The 26,059-nt window shown below is 44.5% G+C and overlaps 1 protein-coding gene across 1 annotated transcript in view; it reads left to right on the top strand.

Annotated features, from left to right (window-relative positions):
- Positions 1-26,059, top strand: part of PRKAR2A (protein kinase cAMP-dependent type II regulatory subunit alpha) — a 97,528-nt gene that overhangs the window by 56,262 nt on the left and 15,207 nt on the right. The window contains exons 3-9 of the mRNA XM_019504873.1: positions 9,736-9,788; positions 11,281-11,364; positions 14,228-14,334; positions 16,960-17,113; positions 20,470-20,571; positions 21,162-21,236; positions 24,740-24,805. Coding sequence (XP_019360418.1) covers positions 9,736-9,788; positions 11,281-11,364; positions 14,228-14,334; positions 16,960-17,113; positions 20,470-20,571; positions 21,162-21,236; positions 24,740-24,805 — 641 coding nt within the window. The remainder of the gene's footprint in view (positions 1-9,735; positions 9,789-11,280; positions 11,365-14,227; positions 14,335-16,959; positions 17,114-20,469; positions 20,572-21,161; positions 21,237-24,739; positions 24,806-26,059) is intronic.

Here is a 26,059-nt window from a genome sequence, read left to right as displayed (position 1 = left end):
ACCACGGGGACAAAAAGTGCCAGGATGGATTGCTTTAAATCACATTTGATTTCTTTTACTAATTTGAACAATGTTTACATTAGCAAAAATTCAGTTAAATACTTGATTTTCATTTTGTTTTGAATCTGTAATTTTTAGCTATGTTTTAAAGAAGTATGCACTCTTATTGAAGGTTCCACCATTAAACTCTTGTTGATTTGCAGGCAAATAGTCTTTGAACTAACTTCTTTATTTCTTATTAGATAATAAGACTCTCCACAATCATTAAGCAGTTTTATATTTTAATACAGTATAATGTGTTATCTTACACTTTATATTAAGAAAATGAGTGATGTGTTTCTCATGTACTAGAAACTTTTTCACTTGTTTGTGCAAGTTGTATTTGGTTGGAAACTGAAATTCTGTAAAAAATGTTTAGTTAAACATATCTTTAAATGTGATGGCTGTTTAAAAAAGCCATCAGAAATGTTGCTTTCAGTGACTGGAGTTAATGAAGTGGCAGGGTGTTATGGGTCGCCCTGTATGTAGGCATTAAAAGGGAAATGCAGATTTAAAGCTGGGATTTCTCCAGAGTGTGTGTGCTGGTTAGGGCCTGCCTCCCATTATGTGCCTGCTTGCTGTCTGCATCTCTGGGTCCCTAATACTTTTTGAAACGTGGCCCCACATCCTTCAGGTCTTTTGAATGTGTGTGTTTCCTCCTCAGAGCTGATTGTTAGTCACAGGTTGGAAGAGGAAGACGAACTTCCCTGGTTTTTCAGCTCCCAGTTTTCTCAAGTTTGAATGTACAAGTCCAAATGAAGAAAATGTTCTCTACGTTTGCTAGATAACTTGAAAACAAAGAACTTTATTCATAAATTGTAAGCTGGAAGGGACCTTGTCCAAAGCTGTTCTGTGCAGCAGAAAGTGAAGTTATTGCCGCTTGGGAAGATGTAAAAATCCAAACATCTGCCATAAGAAAAGGCTGACAAGATAGAGAAACCCTTGATACAGGACATGACGCTGATGTGGTTATGAAGTTTAAATTGATCTTAAATCAAAGGCATCTTCTTTCCTTCCTCTTTTAAATGCAGAAAACTCTTTAACCCCTCCCCCTCTTCGACCTCATTGCAGCGTATTTTTATTTAATGTTGAATATATCATAGTAAATTTGGAAATTTGAAGCAGGTTAACTTTTCAAACAATTTTAAAAATTAAAAATAAAATTTAAAAATATCTGAAAAATACCAGGTGTCTCTTCAGAAACCTAAATGCACCCTTCTGAGCAGCAGAGAGGTAAGCTCTCTGGGTATTTGCTGATTGACCCTTCAGTGGTCAGCCTTCCTCTTCCTCTACAAAGTGTAGTCCTTTGAAATAGTCGGTCTCGATGGCAGCTTTGGGACTTCTGCACCCTTCCCTCTGCACCAGCCTGCACTCTTCTTCAGTCTTACTGTGGGTAATAACAGCACACTCCCCCATGCCTTGCCCTCTGGGAAGTCAAATGCTACTTCACTTTCCTCTGCACCAGCAGGTCCTCAGCTTGTCGCTTTGCTTGCTAGAGTATCTGTGGATTTATGTTACATTTTTAAAAGTTAACATCTAAGTCTGAGTTCAGATCTCAAGGTCATCTCTGTCTCCTGCCCAGCAGAGTGCAAGCAATCCAGGTATGTGGGCATGTTCTCGTAGGACCCCCATTGGAGAAGTGGGGCCCTGGGGCCAGGGTGGCAGGCAGGATGTGGAAGTGCTTTTTAATGATTTGGTTGAGCAAGCCTTGCCCTTCTTAAGGCAAATTGATATGTGGTTGGTGGAAGATCTTACTGGTTTCAGCGTGAATGCAGATCTGACCCAATGCTGATATTCTGAGATGGGACAACAATGAGCAGTCATTGCTTTTGAAAGATCAGGTTTTTTAAATCAGTTAAGTACAGAGTAAGTTGTAAATAAAATGCATAATGTCTCAACCCTTTCTCTGTTTTTAACTCATACTAGTCCAGCCACGCATCCCTTAGGAAATGAAATTGCCTTCCTGAGCTTCACATTGAAAAGTCAGTTGTCTGTGGAAATACAAAGAAATTGTCTGAGACTGAAAGGAAGAACAGAACGTGCAACTGTTGTGGGCTTTGACTTGGATTAAGGGAGCACTGCTGACGAATGATAAAAACTTATCTTGATGTACATCTTAGGGGGTTGGATGCATCTTTGAATGACGGATCGGTTATTTGAGAAGTTAGACTCATTAATAAAGTAGAGGGATTTGCAGTGATTGGATTTTGCAGCAGTCTCTGCTACCAGAGAGCAGCATCAGTGTTACTCTGTCACTGCTCCTGCAGTGTCAGTGATGGAGCAGCCTCCATAGCAGCTGCTCCATTTTGCAGGTGGGATGTGGTGCCGACAGCTCTGTGTGCTTGTCACCTCCTTCACGTGTCAGTTCTGCTGGTTTTGTGGTGCTCATGGCTCACCACGGATGGAGACAAGAGTTATCCGATTAGGGAAAATCCAGTTTTAGATGTATTTAAAGAGATATGAAGCCAGATCTACTTAGGAGGACATTTCTTAAAGCTCCCGTACCTGATATTTCCAAAACAGTGCTTCATTTAGTTTATGAAGACATCCTTCAAGCTGCTGTCATGATAGATGACAGAAAGATGCAGGTAATTTTCAAACTGAATGTCTGCTGTGTTTTCTTTGACATCTTCCTTACTGTGAAAGCCTTGTCTGGATTTTTCCTAAGGTCCAGGGTCTCCTTCCAAGTAATACATACCTTTTTTGGATCAGTTTGTGATTCCTGTTCAGCAATGCTGGTGGAAAGGCACAGGGAATACTCAGTTTGGGAACTGAAAGAGAAGCTCCTGTTTAATAGATGGGAAAGTACTCTGGTTGCTAATGCTAGATTATTTTTGCTGTCAACTCCTTGCAGTTAAAATCTGTGTGTAAAAGCACGCCGACATTGGAAGCTCAGCTTTATTGAGTCATTTCTGGGAACCTTATGTCTTGAGGCACTGAACCAAAAAGGCTAAATGTAAAAAGAAACATTTTCCACTGCTATTTGTAGCCAGGGTAAAATATCACTTATTTTTATCAGGGACATTGACATTTTTGGTGCCCAGTTGCTAGTCTAATTTGCATCACTCAAGTCTTCTAGTATTTTTGAATTGTTATGAAGCAGGATAAAACAGTGCAGATCATAAAAAGTGAGTTTTTTGCTTTACGCTGTAGAGCTGGGTGCTCTGAAATGGCAGCAGCGTCATATGTTCCAGCAGACCTTTTTTATGGATGACTATCTCATCAGTAAGGCTCTCTTCGGAAGCTGCCCCACGTTGGAGTGCTTGGACCAGGATCAGCAGTGTGTTTACCTTCCACTTTTCTGCTTCCTGGGTCTGGGAGAAGGGAAGCTTGCAGCGAGTCATGCGTGTATCTGAACACACAACACGCTTGCGCCCAGCGAGTAGCTGTAGGTTACGCTGGCACAATTTTGAGCATTCTTCTCTTGTTGTTTAAACATCACTTTAAAAAGGCAGTAGCAACCCTGAGCTACTGTTAAAATATATTGACTGTAATAGGAAACATCTTGGTTTTGACCATATCAGAAGTATCTGATTTTTTTTCTACAAAGTTGCATTCTTTTTCATCAGTCCTGAGTAACTTCTCTGGGCCAAGTTCTCTGCTACTATGACATCCACATCAATTAGTGTCTTAAGTGGATATTCAGAGCTAGCTACTAAGGACTGAACAGAGTCGGAAGCATCATTTTAATCCTGCTTTAGTCCCTAGGTGACCTTGGGGAAATCGCTTGGTCTTTTTTTGTCTTGGTCTCCTTGTCTGTCACATGGGGAAACCTCTCACAGGGCTTTAGGGCTTACTGACGGTGCTGCAAGTAGCTTTGAAGATGAAAAATACCACATAATTTGGGAGTAGCTGCTTTCCAATTACTGTGCACTGCACTTAAATGTTAATCATATAAATTATGCTCTTAGCTGTGTAGCATAACAGGGGTCCCAGTTTTTGGTCTGTTGCTTACTTTATAACAAAGTGTGGCTATCTGTGTGCCTCTTGCATGATAGTAGCTTTGGTCCCGTGTTTGCTCTGTAATGTGTTTGTGTATGGTGAGCTATGTCATAAGAGCACTAGAAACTGTGAAGGAAAGCGGCTGTCAGAGGGCTGCTATATAGAAGTCTGGGAAATGGTCGGGATCCCTGTTGTCTCCCCTTGCGTTCAGGGCTTTTAATAGAGGCCCTGGCACTTACTTTAAGAAGCCTTCAAAATGGTAGGAGTCGGTTATTTTAGGGCTGGTAGCACCCTGCGTACTACACGAGCATGGCTTGTGTTCGGTGTAAGTGCATGCTCCAGGAAAGCGTGTAGCCTTTCTTGTCCTGAGGCCGTGCACTTGGCTGCAGTATTCCAGAGTCAAAATAATAGTTTGGCCAAAAGCAAAATTTTCCTATGCATGTACATGTTTAGCATCGTGTAGACCTCAGGCCTCCACACCGAATTGGCGTTTCTTTCCAGTATTGTGAACTGGGAAAGGATAGCGAGTGCCACATGGATTGTTCATTCTCTGGCACATGGCTTCTCTTGCAGGGAAAATCAAGTTGCTTAATAATCACATTAGATGCAGGCTAAATTAGATACACAAAGGTATTGATTTGTAGTTGTGCCTGTAAATCTGCATTCTGCTAGAGAAACGTGAACTCCTCAAGGAAAGTTTTGTTAAGTTTGCAGATATTTGCAGAGAGCAACTGCTTGTTTGATCTTTGGGTGTCATCTCCTTGGCCCATTATCCCAAAGGGAACTACAGAAGAGCAGATATCCTGCACAGGATAAAGGAAAATTCTGGGTCTGAGCCTGTGCAAATATTTAATAGATTTTTTGTTTGTTTGTTTTTAAAGCAATGAACTTTTGAATAGAAGAATAATTTTAAATATGTTTTGAACTGAGACAGGCACAATTCACAGTGAGGCCTCTTGATGAATTCAGGCAAGCTGCTTGTCAGCTGCATCATAACTATCTGTGTATAATAGATTTATATAAATCTTTAAGACTGAGGATGGCTGAAATATCAAGGTGGGAATGCAGCGTACTAGTTTCAGGTAGCTGCTTTTTGGTTATTAGCGTAGTTCTATCAAAAATGATTTTAAGTAATGATTTTTCTTTGTAAATATATCAAATTCTGGTGAAAATTCTCTGTTCATTAATTTGTTTCATTCCTTGTACTTCCCTCATTCTTCATTTGACCCTAAGGTAGGGGTGGGCAAAATACGGCCCGGGCGCCAAATGCGGCCCGCCAGGCCATTCTATCCAGCCTGTGGGGCCCCTAAAAAATTTAAAAAAATGAATATGCATCTGCCCTGGGCTGCCTGTCATGCAGCCCTCGATAGCTTGCTGAAACTCAGTAAGTGGCCCTCCGCCCAAAATAATTGCCTGCCCCTGCCCTAAGGGAAACTTAATGTATTTAGAGACTCTAGTAAACTTAACCCTTCTTTTGAATTGAATCTGTAGTTAATCTTTTTTTGTTTTATTATAACATCTTGACATATTAAAAGACACTGGGAGACTCATGCGGTAAGGTATTATAGAGACTATACTGCATACTGGAAGTTAAAAGAATTTTAGAGCAAGCCTTAGTGTAAATAATTGGAATATTTGAGCAGTGTATTCTGAATTTGTGTAATGAAGATGGATGTGGACCAGTACATTGTTACTGTTAAAAGGTTCATTTCAGAGTGTGCGCACATGTGTACACGTCTGTCTGTCTACATGTGCACACACACATGTGCACGCGCACGTGTGCTGTAGATAGCTCAGTTAACGTTTGGCAGGTGGCTTTGCTGGTACCCACTTAATCTGCAGTCTGGATCTGTTGCACGTCGTTCAGGACTTGAGTGGGATGCCTAGACAGTGATGCCTGAAGCCACGGGAAGGGGATCATCTTGGGGCCCAGGCCTGTGATGGCCGTGGGGTAAGCGAGAGCTGGCAGTGGCATGCTGTGATCAGGTCGTCCTTGGTGAGTGCGAAGCATGGGTTCCTGCAGCTCTGTCGCCCTGGACTGTTTCCCAGGGACCACAGGTGGCCTTGTACCTCAGGGTGCACTTCCCAAGATGCAGTGTCCAGAGTCTGAAAGCTTAGCAGACAGTCCATCTCATGAGCCGTTTTATTCGAACAATGGCTAGCTCATTGTTTTTGCAGCCTTCAGTGTCATCTCACAGGTGCAGAACAGTCACGTGCTCGGGTTCTTTTGTCCTTGTCCATTTGAACAAAACTTTCGCCCTGAAAGTGGAACAGCAGAATAGTAAGCTTGATATTGCAAGTAAGACTTCTTTAATGGCCTTATTTGTTACTAAAACTTGCCCACAATTATTGAAAAATCTGTTCCTGGCCTTACAGCGGCATTTCAGTGGTCCCCTTTTTTGGGGGCACAAACCTGCTTTTCTTTGATAGGGATTGCAAAAGTCAGCAAGTGATCCAGAAGCAAGGCTTATGTTAACAAAGCTGCAAGCTTTTCGTATAGAAAAGAGCACTGCCTTGAACGGAGCCCCAGGTGAGCCAGTTAACCAAAGACTGGGGGACTCCCTTTTCTTAGATGCAGTCCCCCAGGTGGATTTTCCCCTCTGTCTTCTTGTGTGGCTTTGTTTCCAGAGGATCCCTGCAGGTGCAGTTGTTCTGGTTGAGTCTGTGTCTCTGTTCAGGTTACTGAAGATTTCACCCAGCGTGTGGGGAAAAAAATATGATAAAGTCAGTCCTTGCTACCTGGCCAGATAACAACACAGCCAGGGAAAAGACAAAAGCTTCTCTGCTGTTATAGCCATTGCTGCTGTAGGAAGTTCTGCACCTCAAAGCGTCACACTTAAACACAGAACCAAACACTTTGTGGAAGCCCAGAAATTCTGCCACAACCTCAGCCTCGCATTCAGTGGTTTTGAAGAGGAACACTGAAGCCCCAGCTTCCCAGGTGGATCCTGGGGAATTGCAGGAAGACTGAATTTACATTTGCATTTTGAACTTGCAGAGCACAAGGACTTTGCTCATTGCACAGTGCACGCTTCACAGAACAAAGGATTATGCAGGGAGCAATTACACTTGCAAAAGCTCATCAAGGAAGTTTCGAGAGGACTTGACAGATTCCTGGCTGACATTCTCCGTTTCCTTCTTCTCCACATACATTCCCACCCCCAGCAAACTGCTGGAGCCAGAAGATTGTCTCTAGCTTTGTCTGCTGCTGGTGCTGCTGCCCGTATCCTAAGGCAGGGCTTCAGTGCTCCTGGCTTGCTGAGTCCTTAGCGGACAGGGCAGGCTGCAGAATTGTAAGGTGTGACCCTATACGAGTGCCAAGCAGGGACGTGTGGGCAGAGTGCGACTGAGGGGCAGGATAACGGGACAGTTCCATTACTTGCCAGTGTAAGTGTACTGAAATACACAGGTCAAAGGTTAAAGCCAGAGGCAGAAGATGATGAAGTGCAGGTAGCGGAATGTGCACCCGAGCTCCTTTTATCAGAACTGAAGATCTGATGTCTACCCAAAATGATTTGTGAAGGAAGTGGTGACATTTTGTAAAACAAGGTGCGTTAGATCAGATAGAAGAGGGAAAATAAACTGATGTATTAGTTGATGAGCAGTTGATATTATTTGATTAGTTAATGACTTATTATTGGGCTTTTTGACGCAATGTGATAAATTACTAGTTTGAATTATATTCCAGTGTTCATTCCCAGAGATGAGGAATTCAAACTTCACTCCTAGCAGAGTGACTTGATGCCTACACTTATGGAACACACACGGGCATCTTGCATGAGCGAGGGTGGATTGTTATAACCCTTACGAAAGGGTAATGACTAGATCAGTGGTCAGTACTCTGTGCTTCTCTCTGTTCCCAGGTTGCTGAATGCCAGGTTTTGGGGTTTTTGCAGGGGTTTTTAATCTGTTTTTGTTTTGTTTTTGAAATACCTTCCCAAGTTCATTCACTTGTCAGATGTCGCTGAAGGGAGCTAGGCATTCTGCCAAACCTTTGGCAGGATAGAGAAAAAAGTACAAGTGAAAGTGCCTGTTTGTTTCCTTGTGTGATTTAAGTGGCGTACAGGTTCAGATGCCAAATCATCTTTATTAAAGCAAAAGCAAGGCTTGGTGAGAACAAAGTTGGCTTCTTGCCTTGCCTCTGAATATCTGCATCTAGTCGGTGCGAGAGGAACCAGAATCCACCCAGAAATGTAAGGATTGTCAAAGTCCTTAGGCTAATGAAAGACATCTTAAAGTCTCTTGTTTTTTGTTATAGGAATGGGAAGATGGTTGATTTTACTTTTCCAAATATGGTCCTAGTGCACTAGATTATCTTAGCTATGGGTCTTTGATATAGGAAAAGTTTATGCTGAAGCACTTGAAATGAATTGAAATGGTTTTGACGTTCTGGACGCCAACCAGTCCCTTTGCCTCTTAGGTCATGCCTATCTCAGTACTAACCGGCTTAGTTAAAAGTATTTGGCTGGGAGCCGTAGTGGCGTGTTATACATGCCGTAAGTGCTCGTTGCTTACAGTGTCCTTTTCCGTCGCACTATTTCAATCTCATTTTACTCTTGGGCTTGGACTTTAATGATTGGCATCTAGTATGTGCTGGTATAAGTATTTACTGGGTGTTTATAAGCATCAGTCGATTTCTATGCTTTTAGCCATATAATGGAATAAAATTAAGCTGACTGCTGGCTTTTAAAACTTTAAAATCTCTCTCTACTAGGCAGTCTGTGCACATGCATAAAATGAACAATGTGCATTTCCAAAAGGTGGCACGGTGTCAAACGAGCCATGTTTCTTTTTGGATCCTTCATGGGCAGTGCCAGATTCTGTGCTGGTGAGTCCAGGAGAGACGGCTTTGCCCCAGGGAAAACGGGGCTGTACAGGGGACATGGAGGGAATGCAGCCCTTTCTAGGACCAGAAGGCAAGGGGACATGTGAAGCAAGAGGCTGTGCAGGGATTAATGCTTATCCATCGGAATAGTCTGCAGTGATAAATATTGAGAAACTGGGAACTTTCCACACCAAAATACCTGATGTAAGGCAGATGAATTCCATGTCCCCCCAGTGTAGACCAGAAAAGCAAGGAATTAGATCACTGAGTACCGGATCTCTTCTGCAAATCAGTTCCCCTTTTCAGCTTCATCTGCTTACTTTTCTGTCACCCGTGAGCCACATCTCCATCTTCATTCCAAGCAATCAACATCAATCAGCCCAGAACTGAGGCCATTCATTATTGGTTATGTTTCTGTTTGCGTGAGGCTCGTGAACGACCTTCTGTGTAGTTCTGTTTCTCTCGTATTGTATTGTGGATGAACAAGGCCTTGGGGATGTAAGACGGTTTCCTTTAATATCTAGGGGAAGGAAAGGCTTGTGGTTAGGTCGTTCCAAAGGATCACTAAAAATCTGGTTGCAAGAAATAGCAGAATCGCAATGTGTGTGCGCACCCTGGGACATTATAAGGGTAGGGGACCAGGGGAGGTGGCTGGGGGGGATGTGGAGTTTTAAAACCGGTATCTTTTAGGCACTCTTGCTCTGACGTGCTTCTCACCTTGGTTTTTGGACTGTGTCCATATTGCACTTATTAGGAGAATAAACCCAGTTCCAGTCCTTGGCATCGCTCTCCAGGAAATACAATCACTGAACGAGCAAAAGTGTACTATGGGGCTGCTAACAGACGGAAGTAATTGTGATACAGTTTGTCTTGCACTCTTGTGAAATAGCATTTGGGTAACAATTTCTCTTTTTCTCCTTCCTGTTAAGTTTGTGCTGAAGCTTTCAATCCAGATGAAGAAGAGGAAGATACAGAACCGCGGGTAAGAGCGAGTAGATCACATCTGCCGTGTTGGTGTGCACGTTGATAGGCACTGCATCATCTGTCCTCTCTCGTTTTCATTTAGCTCTGTGAACTTGCAGAGTGAAATGATTACTGGTGAAGCAGTGTGATTCTGAAGTATTAGGTCTCCAGTCACAAGGGCATTATAACTTCAAAAATCCTTTGTTGTCCCAATATTTACATTAAAGTTGTAACAAGACCTCGCATCTCAGTGAACTTGGATATTTGTCTTTCTTAATTATCTGCTCAAATAGCCCTTGTTTGGACAATTTCTGCAGCGTTGGGCTAGTGTGAAGACCTGGTAGGCTTTAGTTCAGCTGTTCTTTCATAGATGCCTAAAATTCCTCACAAGTTTTTCCACTGCCTGTCTTGTCAAAATAGTTTGGCCTGGGAAGACGGTACCTGCCACTTGTAGGAGAAATGTTTGTTGAACTGTTCTTGAGCCTGTAACCACCACCGTGGTTTTTAGATGCAGGCAGTTTGTAGGAGTCAGTCCAGAGAGTGTAGCTGCATTTCTTAGAAGCCAATTTTATAAGAGGAAATCCTGTGGCCTGATTCACAGGATCAGTGTTTTCTTTAAGGATCTCTGGTATAAAGCTTAGTTGCCATATTGGCCTCAGACTTCCATAAGTTTCCTGTAGTGAAAACCTGAAACCAGTTCAGTTTCTAAGTGAAAAGATTCTTTGTATATCTTTTATAAAACATTGAAAAATAGAGAGGAAAATGTCTGTTTCCTAGTCTACATAGAGGAAAATCAAAGGTGTTTTTCAAGAGTGCGTTAATTGATTCCCTAGACTACTTCTACAACTTAAGAACTGCATTTACTTTTAAATCAAGTTTTCCAGGTTTGCTCATTCTAGTCTTTATAGATTTTTAACTGATGGACTATTCCACCCTTCTTCCACTTCGTTAACATCCTTTTACATGCTGCTTAATGTCCAAATCTGTCCAACTGACCTTCGGTGTAGCAAATATGTGCCTTTGTATAACAAGCGCCTGCAAGGCTGTCTAAGTTGTTTTTGTCCAGATACCTTCTTTTTTTGTTCCTTGCATTTCTTACTGTCTTGGCTGCTTTTCTCTACAATGTATTTAAAACCTACTTGTGTATAAGGTTTATTTTTAAGTCAAGAAAGCATTACAATGTTTTGTTGTTAGTGGTTATGCAGTCCACTCCCCAAAGATGGGGATTGTCCTGACTCCTCCTCCTCCCCCTTGAACATATTCTCACCTGAGAGCGCATGGTTCCTCTCACAGATTCTGGCTGGGGTTTTGTCCCTTTGCTGCCACTGTTTCTCTGCCTTAGTGTGCTGGGCAAGCTTTGTGCTACAGCTGCCAGAAGGGGACTAAACTACTCAGAAGTGGGGAAGAATGGAGAACTCCAGAGTTTAAAGAAGTTATAAATTCTCTCAAGTAACTGGCTCTGTCCTTCAGAAAATACCAGATTTTAATGTTGTGACAATTTTGTTTTGCAGGTAGTTCATCCAAAAACTGATGAGCAGAGATGCAGACTTCAGGAAGCATGTAAAGATATCCTTCTCTTCAAAAACCTAGATCAGGTAAAATGGCTATAAATGCTAACTGACTACAGTAGTAGTTTACTTTGTGTAGTTATTAGTCATCTAAATTACTCTCAGAAGAGGAATACTGCAGGAACTGGAGTTGTGTGGTAAGAAGGCAAGCCACTCTGAATCTCTTCCTGTAGCTTCCTAAATAAAGAGGGTTTAACCGTGGACAAGATTAAAATAATAATAGAACCAGGCAGTTGCTTCAGAATTCTGTTTACTGCGGTTTATCGTGTTGAAATAGTCAAGAAGAAACTGCAGAGGAGAAAGAGGTGTTTTTATAAAGGATGGCTAGGAAGAACCTCTGTTATCTCCAAGCACTTGAAGGCCCAAACTTAAAGCCCAGTTTTATAGAAAGAAAATAATGACCACTCAGTAGGAACTGGAAAATCAACCTGAGCAGAGAGTGGACTTCCTTCCCAAGGGGGTTGGAAAGCTTTAAGTCCAGTACTTCTGAGGAGTCTGTCAAAAGGCTCTTCCCTGCTGGAATCCTTCCAGACAAGGTTCTTTGAGCGTGCTGGGGTTCTTGGCTTTGTTAACCTCTCGCGCTATACTATGAAAACCAAATATACCTTTAAACAAATCTAAGACACTGAAGCCAAGTACAGTACACAGTCAGTGCAAAATATCTTACACAGGAGAAATTTGATAACTGTTAGGCAAGTCACTGGACAGTAGAAAGATCTCTTACCAGATTGAGCTTGATTATTATTATTTTTTTATTATTAAAAGAACAGAAGACTTGACGAACATTTATCTCTTAAGTAGAAAGATTTTTAAGGATCTGGAGAGAGGCCTGTAATGGAAAACCTTGGGCCAATTGAAGTATGGTTGTTACTAGGGCTCCGGCTCTAGCACAGTGCAGTGTGGAGACTGAGGGGATTGTGGTAGCAGGGGTGCACATCTGGGCAGGAGCTATCTAAATGGAGTATGGCTCCTGCTGCTTAACTGAAAAGGTCTGAGGAGAGTGATAACACCATGCACGGCTACCACTTGTGTGCAGCATCGGAGGCAGTGTCCGCAGCAAGAACGGCTGAGGTGAGTAAGAAGCCTGGCGAAGCTGTCAAGAGTAGTTCTGCACTCAGGCTCCCTCCTGCCCTTTGCCAGGATGGCTGCGAGACGTATAAGTGTTTTACTGACTTGTGTCAATACGCAAACTACAGCCTCTGAGTAAATGTGTGTGCGTGACCGGAACAGACCTGGTGGTCAGATTCATCCCTTGTTTAACCTCAGTGATTTCTGCTGAGTGACTGGGCTCAATGAATGTATCCCTGGCATGCCAGTTTTTCTGACAGGTGTGAATTAGCTGTCAGAGCAGTTGTAATTGAGGATGAAGCAGTCAGTGTCCTTTGGATCACTTGTGAGCGTCACAGGAGTTTGGAGGAAAATCAGCCTAGACTTCTTGCTGAACTTGATGCTGCAGATCTGAGCGCCTTCACCAGCTGAAGACTTTATAGCACTGTGTCCTGTGATATAGGAGAAGTAAATAGAAAAGCTTCTTCTGGGAAGGGTCTTGCAAAAAGGTGCTGTGCTGGGAATTTGTACAACCTTACAGTTGTGTTGAGAATTGCATCTGCTGTGGTGCTAATTCATTTTAAATGGAGCTGCTGAGCATGCACAATACTCGGTGTTCAAACTCTGGTAGCGGTTTATAGTGTACGCTGTAATATACAGCAGTGCTCTGTCGTCTTGTGGCAGTATACAAACTCACTGGCGGGCTGGAGGGAATAGGAGATGCTCTGTTTACCAGGGCACCCCTTTGTATAACCAGGAACAGCAGCCACAAGCTGATAGAGAGTAGATTTAGGTTGGACATCAGAAAGAACTTCTTCACAGTTAGGGCCTCCAGAATCTGGAATGGGCTTCCAAGGGAGGTGGTGCTCTCCCCTACCCTGGGGGTATTCAAGGAGACTGGAGAAGCACCTGGCTGGGGTCACATGACCACAACTCTTTTTCCTGCCATGGGCAGGGGGTCGGACTCAATGATCCATTGAGGTCCCTTCCAACCCAAGCATTTATGAATCTATGAGTCATTTTGTTGACAGTTGAACTTCAGCATTTTGTTTATTTAAATAAGTCTCCACCTTTTCACTGACCCCCACTAACACCCCCCCTCCCCCCAAAACCTACTCTCTTTTAATTTATAGCCTCACTGTTCACATCTCCTGGCTTCTGTAATGTAACACATCCTTTAAATATGTGGTTAAAATAAACAGCTTCCAGGAGGCCAACTGCTCTATTTAAATACCAGAAGAGTTTTTAAGGATGAAAAAAGAAGAGATTTCTACTGAAAAGGCAGACAGTACTCCTTACATAGTGGTGCCTGCAGATGCTGTTGTAATTAGTCACATTATAAAAGTGGGCAGTAAAAATACTTATACTGTGTCAAGCAGCAGAGACACTGCAGAGTGTGTGTGTGTGTGTGTATGTGCACGCGCGCACGCATACTCCTAAAATGCATTTTGGAAACTTGTGGTTTAAATGTCAAACTTGGGGTTCCTAAGTGTGGGTTGAAATTTGGGAAAATCATTTGTTAGTGGACTAAAGTTAATCCACGTAGTCGTGCTTACGCATTGAAACTTGAGCTGTAGATTAAGCCCAGTTAGGTTTTGAATTGAATAAGATTTTTAAGAAATGCAATCACTTGTGTTTGCAGAATTTAACATACACTTGGCTTCAGTCTGATATCAGTATTCACTTAGTGAGAATCTCAGTAACATAAAATGGGAAGCTATGTAGTGCCAGAGTATTATGAATAACTTAAATATTCATATTCACCAACCAGAACAAATCAAACCCACCAGAATTTTCCTAGTGTGTCATGCTACAAGAGGAGGTGTTTTTGTTCCCTTTGCAGGAGCAGCTGTCTCAGGTTCTCGATGCCATGTTTGAGAGAAAGGTGAAACCTCAGGAACACGTGATTGACCAAGGGGATGATGGAGACAACTTCTATGTCATTGAACGGTAGGAGGCCTGGCCATAGGCTTGTACAAATTCCCTGGGGAGGAACATCTACAACATGTACTTCTTTGTTACATTTCAGTTACCCTGAAAATAACAGGAAATGTGTAATGACTCACTCACATGGCTCCATTTTCCTTGTTTAGTTTTGATTCATTGGTTTATTAAAGTCTCCAAAGCCTCTTGCCTGCATGATCTTTATACTTGTTTAGATAAAGATACAGGTTTATACTTGTAGCTATTTTAAAGTGCTGTTGTGCCTTTTCATTAGCACCAAGCAAATCCTTTTACAGATTCTCTTGCAAATTAGTAGGTTTTGCCATGAAGGTTTGTTTTCTGTCATTTATGTGTATTGCCCAGCCTTTTATACTTTTAATTACAAAGGTTAATAGGCAGCTCTGGTATGTTGGTATCTCCTCTTAGATGCACTTTTGAATGACAGTTCCAGTGAACACCCATTGACTTCTACAAAGTGGTGATGAATGCAAATTTACTTCCCTGGAGAATTGTGGTGTTAATAAGCAGCGTTCCCTCTAAGCTGTGTGCGTGCACAGCCACGCACAATAAAAAAATCATGCTGCGCAATAACTTTTTAATGCCGTGCACACAGCGGCATACTGACCAGGTGGGGGGAGCGGTAGGGGGCCATGGCCCCTGGGCGCCGGACGGGGGGGATGCCCAGTGCCATAGGAAGGGGTTGCCAACGCTCCCCTGCATCTGGCTGCTCGCCACCTGCCTCAACGTGGCCACAGGCTGCTGCAGGTGTGGGGCGGGGTGGGCACACTGAGATACCCGCGCACTCCCAGCCAGGATCGTTCACGGATCGCTAACCCTGAGAAGGAACATTGTTAATATGAATCATTTTGGGGAAAGCAATAAAGAAGTGGCTGGAAACAAGACCTTCTTTCAGCTACAAATGCTGACTCATCCTGTAATTATGGGATGTCCTCGGGTAATAGCATCATCCTATAGATTTTAAACAATTTCATAGCAGTTCCTTAAGATTTTACATTTCTTTCGGGTTGTCGTTTATGCTGGCTAGAGACTCCAGCTGGTTGGAGCCAAAGCTGGTGACCTCTAGTCCTTCCCTGAACTTCTGACAGCCTGAGCCAGACTCTGCCCTGTGAGGCAGTTCTTCATCAGCTTCACTCTGTACCTTGCAGCCTCTTCTCCCTGCCTGAGCTCTGTTAGCAGATCCCTGCTTCCCCAAATCAGTGCCCCAAATTTTGAAGGTAGCCTGTTTGCAGCCATCACATTTTTTCTTTGTTTCCTTGTCCTGTCTGTTCTGTCTAATTAGATTACAAGGTCTGTGACACTGGGTCTCTCTTGTGCAGTGAAGCCCCTTCTTTTTGGCACTTATGCACTGCTGCACCAGTCATTATTAAGAGGAGTGAGGCCCCTGGGCAGGTGGTTCCCTGTCACTGTAGGGTTTCTTTCTTTTTTTTTTTTTTTTTTTATAATGGGAGTCAGTCATGGTTAGTTAAGTGTTCCTCTGTCTGTCTGTAGAGCAGTGGCTGTCAGCTGTGTCAGAGTCAGGGCACCACTCCAACACTTGAATGTGGTGGTACCTCTGGCTGAGGAGCACTGTTGGTGCTGCCTCAGTTGACCTCAATGCTTCACAGCTGAGTTCTGCTGCCTCCAGATAAAACAGCCCCACACCTGCTGCTCCTCGTGGAAACAGGTGTACAGGCGGAGCTGTCCCGTGTGCCTTTTTCCATAAGGAGCATGGGAGGGACTGGACCAGGAGGGTCTATCACCTAGCCATTTCCTGCCTGCTTAAGTCTGATCAGAGTCCTAAAGTAGCAGCATTATGTCTTTAAAACAACATGCATTTGGAGGGAAGGAGTGGGTTAGAAAATACTTGTTGGAAGGCTTCATCCAAAAATCAGATGGGAAAGTGATTATCCCCTTGAACAAGTTATTTGCTATCCCACTGAAAATGCAAAGTAGTAGATGGTCTGCCCTGAGCAAGTCTAAGGACGTATGATAAATGGAGATACGTTGGCAGTAGGACTGTTACAACCATCCACTTTGCCTCTTACATGTCACTGGCCCATGAGTAAAACAGGTAAGATGGGTTTTTGGAGATGGACAGAAATCCTGCCATCAGACAGTGGAGGAATTTTGGAGAAAACTTGTGTCCACCCATCAGCCCTCCACAACAAAACTGAGATATTGTCCCATCATCTAGTTGGCACATGGTAGCTAGGTACACACCCCATGGCCTGCCCCACTCCTAAATGCAGATTGATAAAATACTGTGTGAAGAGCCAGGCACGTCAAACTTCAGAACTAGCTGCAACTAGTCTCTCCTGTGCACCTGATGTCTGCTGAAGTTGCAACAAAGGCAGAGGAAAGCAAAGGATCCTAACTCTGTCTGGCAAGGGCAGGCCTCCAGGAATTAAAACGAGAAGAGCTTTGAGGCATCTCTTACAAAAATGTGACTTACAGTCAGGTAATGGCAGAACTCAGCCAAGCTTGGCTTTTTGAGCACCGGTGAGAGAGGAAAGCCACCAAGTTTGTTTTCATTGCAAAAACATTCACTTCTTAGAGCCAAGCGTATGTGAAAATGATTTTACTAGTAGTGCTCTGAGTTGGCCTAATGGAGGATGTCTTCTGTCTTTCCAGGGGATTGTATGATATTTTTGTAACAAGAGATAACCAGAGTCGCTGTGTCGGCCGTTATGATAATCACGGCAGTTTTGGGGAATTGGCCTTGATGTACAACACTCCTAGAGCTGCTACCATCGTTGCCACAACCGAAGGATCTCTTTGGGGGCTGGTAAGTATGGGAACTTGCTCTCTGCAGTGTTGAATGTGCACCAGCAGGTACTTTTCCTAGCGTATATCCTTGTGCTAACAGCTTTTATCATGGTTTGTTATCTCTACCTGCTGGCAGAAGAGGTCCAGTGTGCAAATGCGTTTTACCACTTCCCTAAAACTATTTGTCGATAAACTCTCTCCAGGTGTATGAGTGCAATGTGTTTTATTACTTTGCAGATATTGAAGTCTAAAGCTTTTGGTGTTTGACCAGCTCTTTCATTCTGCAGAGGGGTAGGGCGTGGGTAACTTAGGCACATGTTTTGTGCCATCTGAGTGGCCTTGCTGAATAAAACTCCTGCCCCTCCAAGAGGCTGTCAGGGGAGGTACCAGCTTCCAGGGATAAATATACTTCTCAGATATTTCTGGTCTCCTGTCCATGTTATTTTGGAAGAGCTCCCCAGGTGAGCACAGCTGTTTAGATGTTCCTGTTTTCCTAGCTTGTTGACAGTGTTGTTGCTCTGAGTTTCTTTATTAGCCCTCTTCCCTCTGGTACTTGGGGAAGTTCCCCTTCCTGATGCTTTGTTACTCATTTGCTGTTGTTCACATAATAAACTGCCCACAGGGGCTGTGGAGTCTGTAGTACTGTACATACACTGTATGCTTGGTCCCGCAGCAGCTATCGCTAAAAACTGCTTGCACTATGACCTTGATTTTTTGACCGGGACACTGCCATGCGCAGCCTGTTTGTGCAATCTCTGTGCCTGAGGAGAAGGTGGACTTCCCTCTGCTTACAGCTCATAAAGAAAAGGGCAGATTCTGGTCATTACCCTGGGAGCAGTGTTAGACTCTCATTCATTTCCTTCACACAGGAATAATACAAAGGAAGCCGCCTGCAGGTAGAGCTCAGTCATGCGATGGGAATGCCATGACTCTTTGGGTTACCTTCCTTTCTGATTAAAGGAATTGTTTTGTTTTCTGCCGTTTGGGGGTTAAACTTGCTCACTTAGCTCAGGTGCAGTGAATGAAACGTTGCTGGACCGTGGTAGTGAACGTGGGCTTGCCTGGCCACAGCTATGGCTACTTTCCCACTGGGTCTTTGCCTGCTCTTTCTTGGCTTCTTGCTTCACTGGGCCACGTCCCTGCAAAGTGAGTCTCTCGAGCACCTTGCCTGTGCTGGCAGCATGTGCAGTAAAGGGATCTGGATCTCTTGCACGGTACTGAAGAGCACTTGCTCCCAATATCCATGTTCTCTGCTTCTGTGCTATGGAAAGCCTCTGAGGAGAGCTTCATGACCCAAGCACATTTCCTCCACTGCAGGCTTTTCTGTCATCTGCCTAGTTGAACAGTACTGCTCTTCCCTTGCTGGTTCTCATACCTTCATTCCCAACTTCAGGTGTCTTTATAGGATTCCCCTATGTCTCCACACAAGATCTAATCAGCTATTTCAGAGAAAAATCAGTACAACTTGCTATTGCTTTCCCATTTCCTTTTCTCTTTTCATCCAAGGGGTTTCTTGTCTGTCCTTCTTTATTGATGGCCCCTATTTCCCTTGCACTCCTTCAACCAAGACTGAGCTCATTTTCCTTCTCCAGTCCGTTCTCTGTGATTTACCACCATCCTTCAACATTGACTACCATCTCTGAGACAATGCCCAAATCTTGCTGCTGCTTCTGACAGCACTAAAATGGTTAACCAGTTCCTTATCTTTCTTGTTACTGAAAATCCTCCCTTCTGCTGGCTCACTTTACTTTTTGTGGATCTTGGAAGTTGGGCTGGAAGGGACCTGATAAGGTTGTCTTGTCTGTTCCCCTGCTCAGGGCAGGATCATCGCCGACTAAACCATCCAGCCAAGTGCAGTCATGCAGAATGCTGCACTGAGATCATTCCTGGGGGTTCAGTCATGAGACTTCTCTCTTCAGTCCTGCTGCTGTCTTCCCCTGTATCCTACACTGAATGCAGGCTGGAGCCCCATGTCTTTGTCCATGTTTGTATCCTGTCACCCCTTCTCTGATCCTCTGGTACTAGCTCGGTTGTTAATTTGTTCACTTTCCTCTAGGCAGTCTCTTACTCATGGACTTTGCCCCTCTCCCCAGCTTGGATGTAACCAAAGCCCCCCCTCTTGTATCTGTCAAATCCCTCTTCAACAGAGATTTCAACTGTGATGTTTCCAGGAAATGCCAGGTGGTCCTGGCCATGGAGATGGGCCACAGGCCCCCAGTTGTTTATCTGAATTATTTTTGGGCTACGTGAACCCGCGTCTTTCCTTGATCTGTCTCCTACTCTTCTCCTTCCCACAGTTCCTTCTGCGTTCTTACAAGTACTTGTTATACCTTTTCTATTGCAACTCCTTCAAGTCTTGCTCTTGATAGGACCCAGTGCTGATCCTAACCAGGGCCATGGCTCCCTGCTGGGACATGGAATAGATGGTAAGTGCCCAAATCACCCTGTCCTTGGGCTGAACATACTCTCTTTACAGCTGGCTCCAGTGATTGAACCTCGATTGCAGGTGGCAGTACAGAACCCTTCCCTCAGGTTGCTGAGAGGAAATTTTTAGCATTTCAATACTTGTGATAGTGCAGATAATAAAACAGGAGAGTTGGCTCTGGTGCCTGGGAAGCTTTGGTTTGGTCAAGTGCTGCCACCTAGTGGCTGTGCTGTGCTGGACGGGAGGATGAGGAGGGTAGAACAGCCGTAGCGAATGGGACCGGGGCCCATCTGGCCCACTGTCTTGCTCCAGCAGAAGCTGGGACCTACTGGAGAGAGACTCTTAAGAAGATGACACAAGTGGATGCTTGGCAGCTATGGAGTGGCTTGTCCCTAGGGAAAGGTTTTTCCCTTAAGCCCCCAGAGTAAGAGGCAGGCTTTACATCTTCCAGACTGTTTACTCTTAATATTTGCTGTGAAACCAGGGTATTAGTGTTTGGTCCCTTTCTGAACCCTGCGAAGCTCTTGGTCCCAGGAAGTGAAAAGCCAAGTACAGTCATGCTTGCAGCTGTTAGGAAGCCATCATGTTAAGGGATCCAAGTCCCCGTTCCTAATGGAGGAAACAAAAGAGATCGTGACTCCTTTACATGGTGCGTGGGAGGCTGAGATGGAAAATGTACTGAAAACCAATGCCAGACAGAATAAAACTGGGATTGCCAAAACTTATCTGGGGAAGATCACTTGGGGGTTTTGTCATCCTTACTGTTTCAAGTCAACACCGCAGCACTTGTTTTTGTAGAAGCAGTCGGCAGTGATGATTTGATAGAGGCCCTATTTTAACAATAGACCCTTCAAACACACTGACTAATACTTGCAGCCTTCTGGCTTTGCAGATCTCTTAAACAACGGCTGTTTTGGCCTGAGGAAATTTAACTCTGCTCTCTCTTGCAGGATCGAGTGACATTTAGAAGGATTATATTGAAAAACAATGCAAAGAAGAGGAAGACATATGAATTATTTATTGAGTCCGTGCCCCTTCTTAAATCATTGGAGGTAAAGTCTTTTGGGGGAGATGGCTGTGAGCATCCATTTATGTTCTTGGCACTGGTTCCAGCATGTCTATTAAAATTTCTTTTCAGCATGATAATGCAGTGCTTGTAAGGTGTTTCTCTTTTTGTTTTTGCTTCAGTTTGGTTTTTGGCTTTTTGTTTAGACTAGTTTTTGACAAGAAGCTAGTTTAACATCAAATTAGGAGGTCAGGTCAATTTACGGTATTTTGCTGCAGTTATGCAACATTTTTGTTCACGTTCTTTTTCTGGTCGTAAGTGGAGCGGAAGCTTGCTGATTTCATCTTGTGGGGGGAAAATCAAAAGGATTCAATAAAAAAGTTTAGGCTGCAACTCAGAAGCTGTCCTTCCCTGGTGTGCATGCTGTTCTTGAGAGCTGTGCTACCATATGGCAAAGCATCCGTTGTAGCGTGCCTATTTGTCACTACCCAAACACAAGCCTTTTCACTGTTAACTTGTAGACTTGCCTGCGAACGCTTGTTTGGTAGGGAAGTGACTGGCTTCTGAATCTAAATGGACCTGTGCTGCAGTGGGTGCTTGCGGGCTGAATGGAGTCTAATGTTTTTTCTCTTGTAGGTTTCAGAGCGTATGAAGATAGCTGATGTGATAGGGGAAAAGATTTATCAAGATGGAGAGCGCATCATTTCTCAGGTATTTGGAGTGTGAACCCCCCGCCTGACTTTAATTCCAAGCTACATTTAATCTTGGAATTAAAGTCAGAAACAGAGACCTGAGTGTCAGATCTGGGAACGTGAGGAGTTAGCAGTCCAGTCATACATCTTATTTTTAATCTCAACAAATCACGGATTTATCCTTTTAAATGTTGCCAGTGGAATTTGTGGTCTGAATTGATATTTTCTACACTTTCACAGTGCATTCAGCTTAGTGCCTGATAACGTTCCTGGCAGGTCTGGTATTCCAGCCATCATGAAACGTGAGAACATTCGGGTTGACTCGCTGACCCCTCCTTCACCCATGACTAAAAGCCTAGCCTCCTCGGGGATGTTTGTAGGCTGGGTCTCCTGGGTTATCTAGCCTGCTGTCAATGGTTTGGGATTTCCCAGGACACTGCTTAGAGAGGCGTCTGCCTCCGGTAGGGCAGAGGAGTGGTATCACGTCTAGGCATGGTCTATCTTTTGACTCTGTCGCAGAGGCTTCGCAGTTGGCCTTGGGCTGTTGCTCCTTGCTGTGCTATCTTCCTAAGCCCACTTCCCTTCTTTCACTCTGGAATGTATTTTTAGGTTGTAGTTGTCTCCTTTTCTCCCTCTTCCCTGTTCCCCTGCTTCTTGGCTAGTTACTTTCCGTCTGATTCTCCATAATTTCTGTATTCCCATCTACATGCCATGCGCACGTAGAGAACAGTTACAAGAGCACTATTCCAGTTGCACAGTCAGATACTCTAAAATGAGCATGTCAGAAACATGCTTGCGCACACAACCTGAATTCAACCCTTTGTGCACCTGCAATATGAGACAGTCATTAATGGCATCGTATTCTTTCCAGAGGAGCACTGCCTCCTTTCCCCCCACGGGCAGGACGCTGCAGCTTCCTTAATGAGCAGCTGCTCAATATGTTGTTTTCTCCTTGTTGTTCCATATTTCCTACCTGCTGTTCAGACCCTGTTCAGAGGACAGAAGGATTCATTTCCCTATGGATTTTTATGGGCCTTAGTGCCTGGCTAATGTGAATGGGTTTATTTTCACAACACTCGTGAGATGACTATGTATTAGCCCCGTTTTCAGATGAGGAATGGGGACACTAAGTAACATGGTCACAAGCATGCAATTGCAGCTGTCCAGTGAGACGTCTAGAACCTGACTTTTAAACTATGTGGTGTTCAGAGCACAGCTCCTGTTGGCTTCAGTGCACTGCACAGCACTTCTCCAATCCAGGCCCCAGGTGTGCCAGCAAACAAAGAGCTTGTATTAGTTCAACTACCTGTGATGGGTGTCTCTGCTAATTAGTATCACCTAAAGCCTGTCCAGAGATGGAGAACAGTTCCCCAGGGCAGCACCTGCCTTCACCAGGAAGCCATGCTTCCTCTTCCTGCTGCCCCTTGTTCAGCATGTGGCTTCTGGCTTCTGCAGCACATGGCCCTGCTGGCCAGACTTTGCTCACTAAATATTTCTGGCTCATCCACAGGTCCAGCCTGTGCACTGCATGGTGCCAAGGTCCTTTGGCAAAGGTGCTCTGTGATCATGTCCTTACAAATGCCTCAGGGTGTGTGTGGAGAGCGTTGTGCTCACGTTCTCAGTGCAGCCTGAATTCTGGTGCTTTGCAGTGTTTGAATACCTGGCTACACAAAGTCTTTGGTACTTTATGCATCTGTCGCACATAACTGTTCAAAAGGCTGGTGCTGTCGTGGCATAAAGACACCATGGGAGCCTTTACCAGCCTCTGTTGGATCCACTGCACAGACCAGTGCCCCTAGATCTGGCAGAAAGTGATAGCAGCAGTGGCATCGTGTGGGCTGAGATGCTTTGCCAGTGTGTCATAGCTAGTTGCTGACAGCAGAGGAAGGGGAGACACTGGGGACTGAGGACTGTTCCTTGCCTGGATGGGGCTGTGCTCTAGTGGACAGTTTTTTCTGTTTGTTTCTCAAAGCTGACCCCCTCCTTGCCCAGCCCCATCTCCCTGTCCCCCTTCCTTTCTCCTTACCTTGCCAGTCCTAGTCTGTTCATCCTAGCCTCTCCTTGCCTTACTGACTCCCACTTTCCTTGTCCAGCTGGTCTCTCTGTCTCTTCCAGACCCTGTTTCCTTTGTCTCTTTGATGATCTGGCTACTCCCCCTGCCCCCGCTCACTTTGCAGATCTGGGTTCTGTTCTGCTTCCTCCTCCGCATTGCCCTGAAACAAACCATTTACCGTTTTCATGCTCAGACCAACACACAGCTGCGTGTGCTGGGAAGGCCTTGCACAGCACAGGAGATCATCAGGAGATTAAACTTTCACAAGTTTCTAAGCACAAACAATCTTCGTTAAGGGCTTATGCCTTGGCGAGATTTGGGTAGTTCATTCCATAACCTGAGGGTGACCCCCAGAGTACTGTGAAGATCAGTTAATCAGGTGCATATGTATATCCAGACCTGTTTTCCCCCATCCTGCTTGCACTGCAGGTTCATTTAGCTGATTGTCTGGGGCCAGTCCATAATGTTTCTTGCATCTGTTTGCTGTGCAGGTATCTGGGCACCAGCTGATCTTTTATTCCTTTCCCTAGTTGAATGCATTTACATCTCATTAATAATATTAATAAAGCACTCCACATTACATTAAACCATGCATTCATATTGAATATTACAATCCTGCTCCCTGTCTTCTCATTGCTGATGGCACCATGTGGTTGGCTGGCATGGCTTAGTTTTAAGAAATCTGCAGTTTTTAGGCACCTTGCCTCCCCACCTCCCCTCCCCTCCCAAACAAACAAAAAAACCAAACATTAGTTTGTATTTTGGATTCTCTTGGTGTGTCTTGTCCAGAATGTATCAGGCTAATTTGCTGGTGGTTCATTCTTGCCATTGGCTTTGGCTACCATGTATAGTATTTTCCAGGCATTAGGAACCTCTGCAGATTCCAGATGTTTTGTTGAAAGTTGTTTCCAGAGATCTGAGCCTGTGCTAGTTTTGCTAGTTAATGGCTGTTTCCTTGGGCTCTGCAGGCAGACACGTAATTTTGTCAGATGCTTTATTTTCATTTACCCTTTGCCTTCCCATATGCCATCATAGATGATTAGACTGCTTCCTCCACAAGGCTGTTGCTGAAAGCTGAACATAATTAGCTGCTTGTCATGCTGGCTCTTCTGATACCTTCCTGTACCTGCCCTGCATTCTTGTGCTTATAGAGCTTCTCTATTCTTGCCTTTCTCTCTGTCTGGAGGTACTTCTAAAAACCTTCCTGTTCGACTTCCTTGCGGTGTTTTTCCTAAACTTCACTAGTTTAATCTTTCTTCCTTTAAGCCAGGCTGGTATTATTAGTGTTCCTCTATCCTCAGATACTGCTGTAGCCCATTTTAGACCAACTTCTATGCTACATATTGCAAAAATTTTTACCTGTGATCGTACTCAAACCAAAGCCCAGTTTAGAGTGAAGAGCTGAATATAATTTCTGCCTCTTATAATAGGCTGGTGACTAATTTGCTGTTTCCCTCTTGTCCTCACAGGGTGATAAAGCAGACAGCTTTTACATCGTAGAATCTGGTGAAGTCAAAATCTTGATTAAGAGCAAGGTGAGTTCAAAAAGAATTGCAGGGCAAGGTAAGGTGCTCTAAAGATGGACTTGGGTACAAACGGTCAGTTTTCAGTCGGGCAGAGGTTAACAAGCATCTGCCAGAGATCCATCCATTCAAGGGCTGGTAGTGGCTAGCAGATTTGTTCCTCGCATGTTGGTAATGAGATGGCAGACCTGCAGATGAGACATAATTATGTAAGTTAATCAAGACGGCAGAAGGGCAGAGGCTTGCTGAAGGGCTTGATGGTGTAAGAGGACTGGGCTCTGTGATGACAGGCGGACTTGAGTGATGACAAGTGCAAGTGATTGTGGAAGGAAAATGATAAGCAATTTGCCCAAGCGCTCTGTTCTGAACTATTTGTTTTAAAGAGGCCTGGGCAGGATTGCTGGCATGTACTGCCTGTGTACATCTGTGGTCACAGCGCGTGGTCAGGGGCATGCTGTACGGGCCTGAGAAGCTGTGCCTGGCAGTAGGACTAAGGGAGGTTTTTTTACATCTTCCCCTGGAGCTGCTGGTACTGGGCACCCTTCACCAGGACAGGGGCCCTAGAAGACCTTGGCCTGCAGTTTATTGTACAGCACTTCCACTCTCTCTCCCAACTTGTGTTAAGATCTGGTATTTGCTCAGCCCTTGGAGGCAGTCTTTGTCTTCCCCACAGTGGCTTGTGGCCATCAGACTGGGATGATGCCGCATGTCTGCCCAAGACATATGCTTCTCTTGCAAAAGCCAACTGTGGTGTGTTCTTCCAAAGACTGAACGTGGAGACCTGCCGTGGTGGGACTAGAGTCGGTGGCTATCAACCAGTAGTTAGTGTGGGGTCTTTTTAACCCTCTGCCTTTCTTAAGCCTTTTTAGTAGAGACTTGTTTTGAAACTGGTACCTCTCCCCTACAAACTGGAAGCAAAACCTTGTGTGCATCACGCTCAATATGTGTGCTAGATCCAGGGAATAATCTAAAGGTCCTGTGCTTAGAGCAGAGGTGGGCAAAATATGGCCCATGAGGCCATTCTATCCAGCTCGCGGGGCCCCTAAAAAAGGTAGAAAATGAATATTTCTCTGCCCTTGGTTCCTGGAAAAAAATGACAGGAACCAAGGGCAGTAGGACCCAGGGGAAGCCCAGCAGACTCCCAAAACAGCTGGCCCCGCCCCCCAGCCAGAAGCCCCATCCTGGTTTTTTGGGCTGGGAGCAAGTAGCTGCCCCCACATGGGAAGCTCAGGTAAGTTGGGGGGGGGGGGGGGGGGGGGGGGGCCC

This window comes from Gavialis gangeticus, unplaced genomic scaffold (genome assembly GCF_001723915.1).
Source record: "Gavialis gangeticus isolate Ggan-Ray unplaced genomic scaffold, GavGan_comp1, whole genome shotgun sequence".
Lineage (NCBI taxonomy): Eukaryota > Metazoa > Chordata > Crocodylia > Gavialidae > Gavialis > Gavialis gangeticus.
The sequence above is the reverse complement of the archived record's forward strand: the minus strand, read 5'-3'. Positions and strand labels throughout refer to the sequence as shown.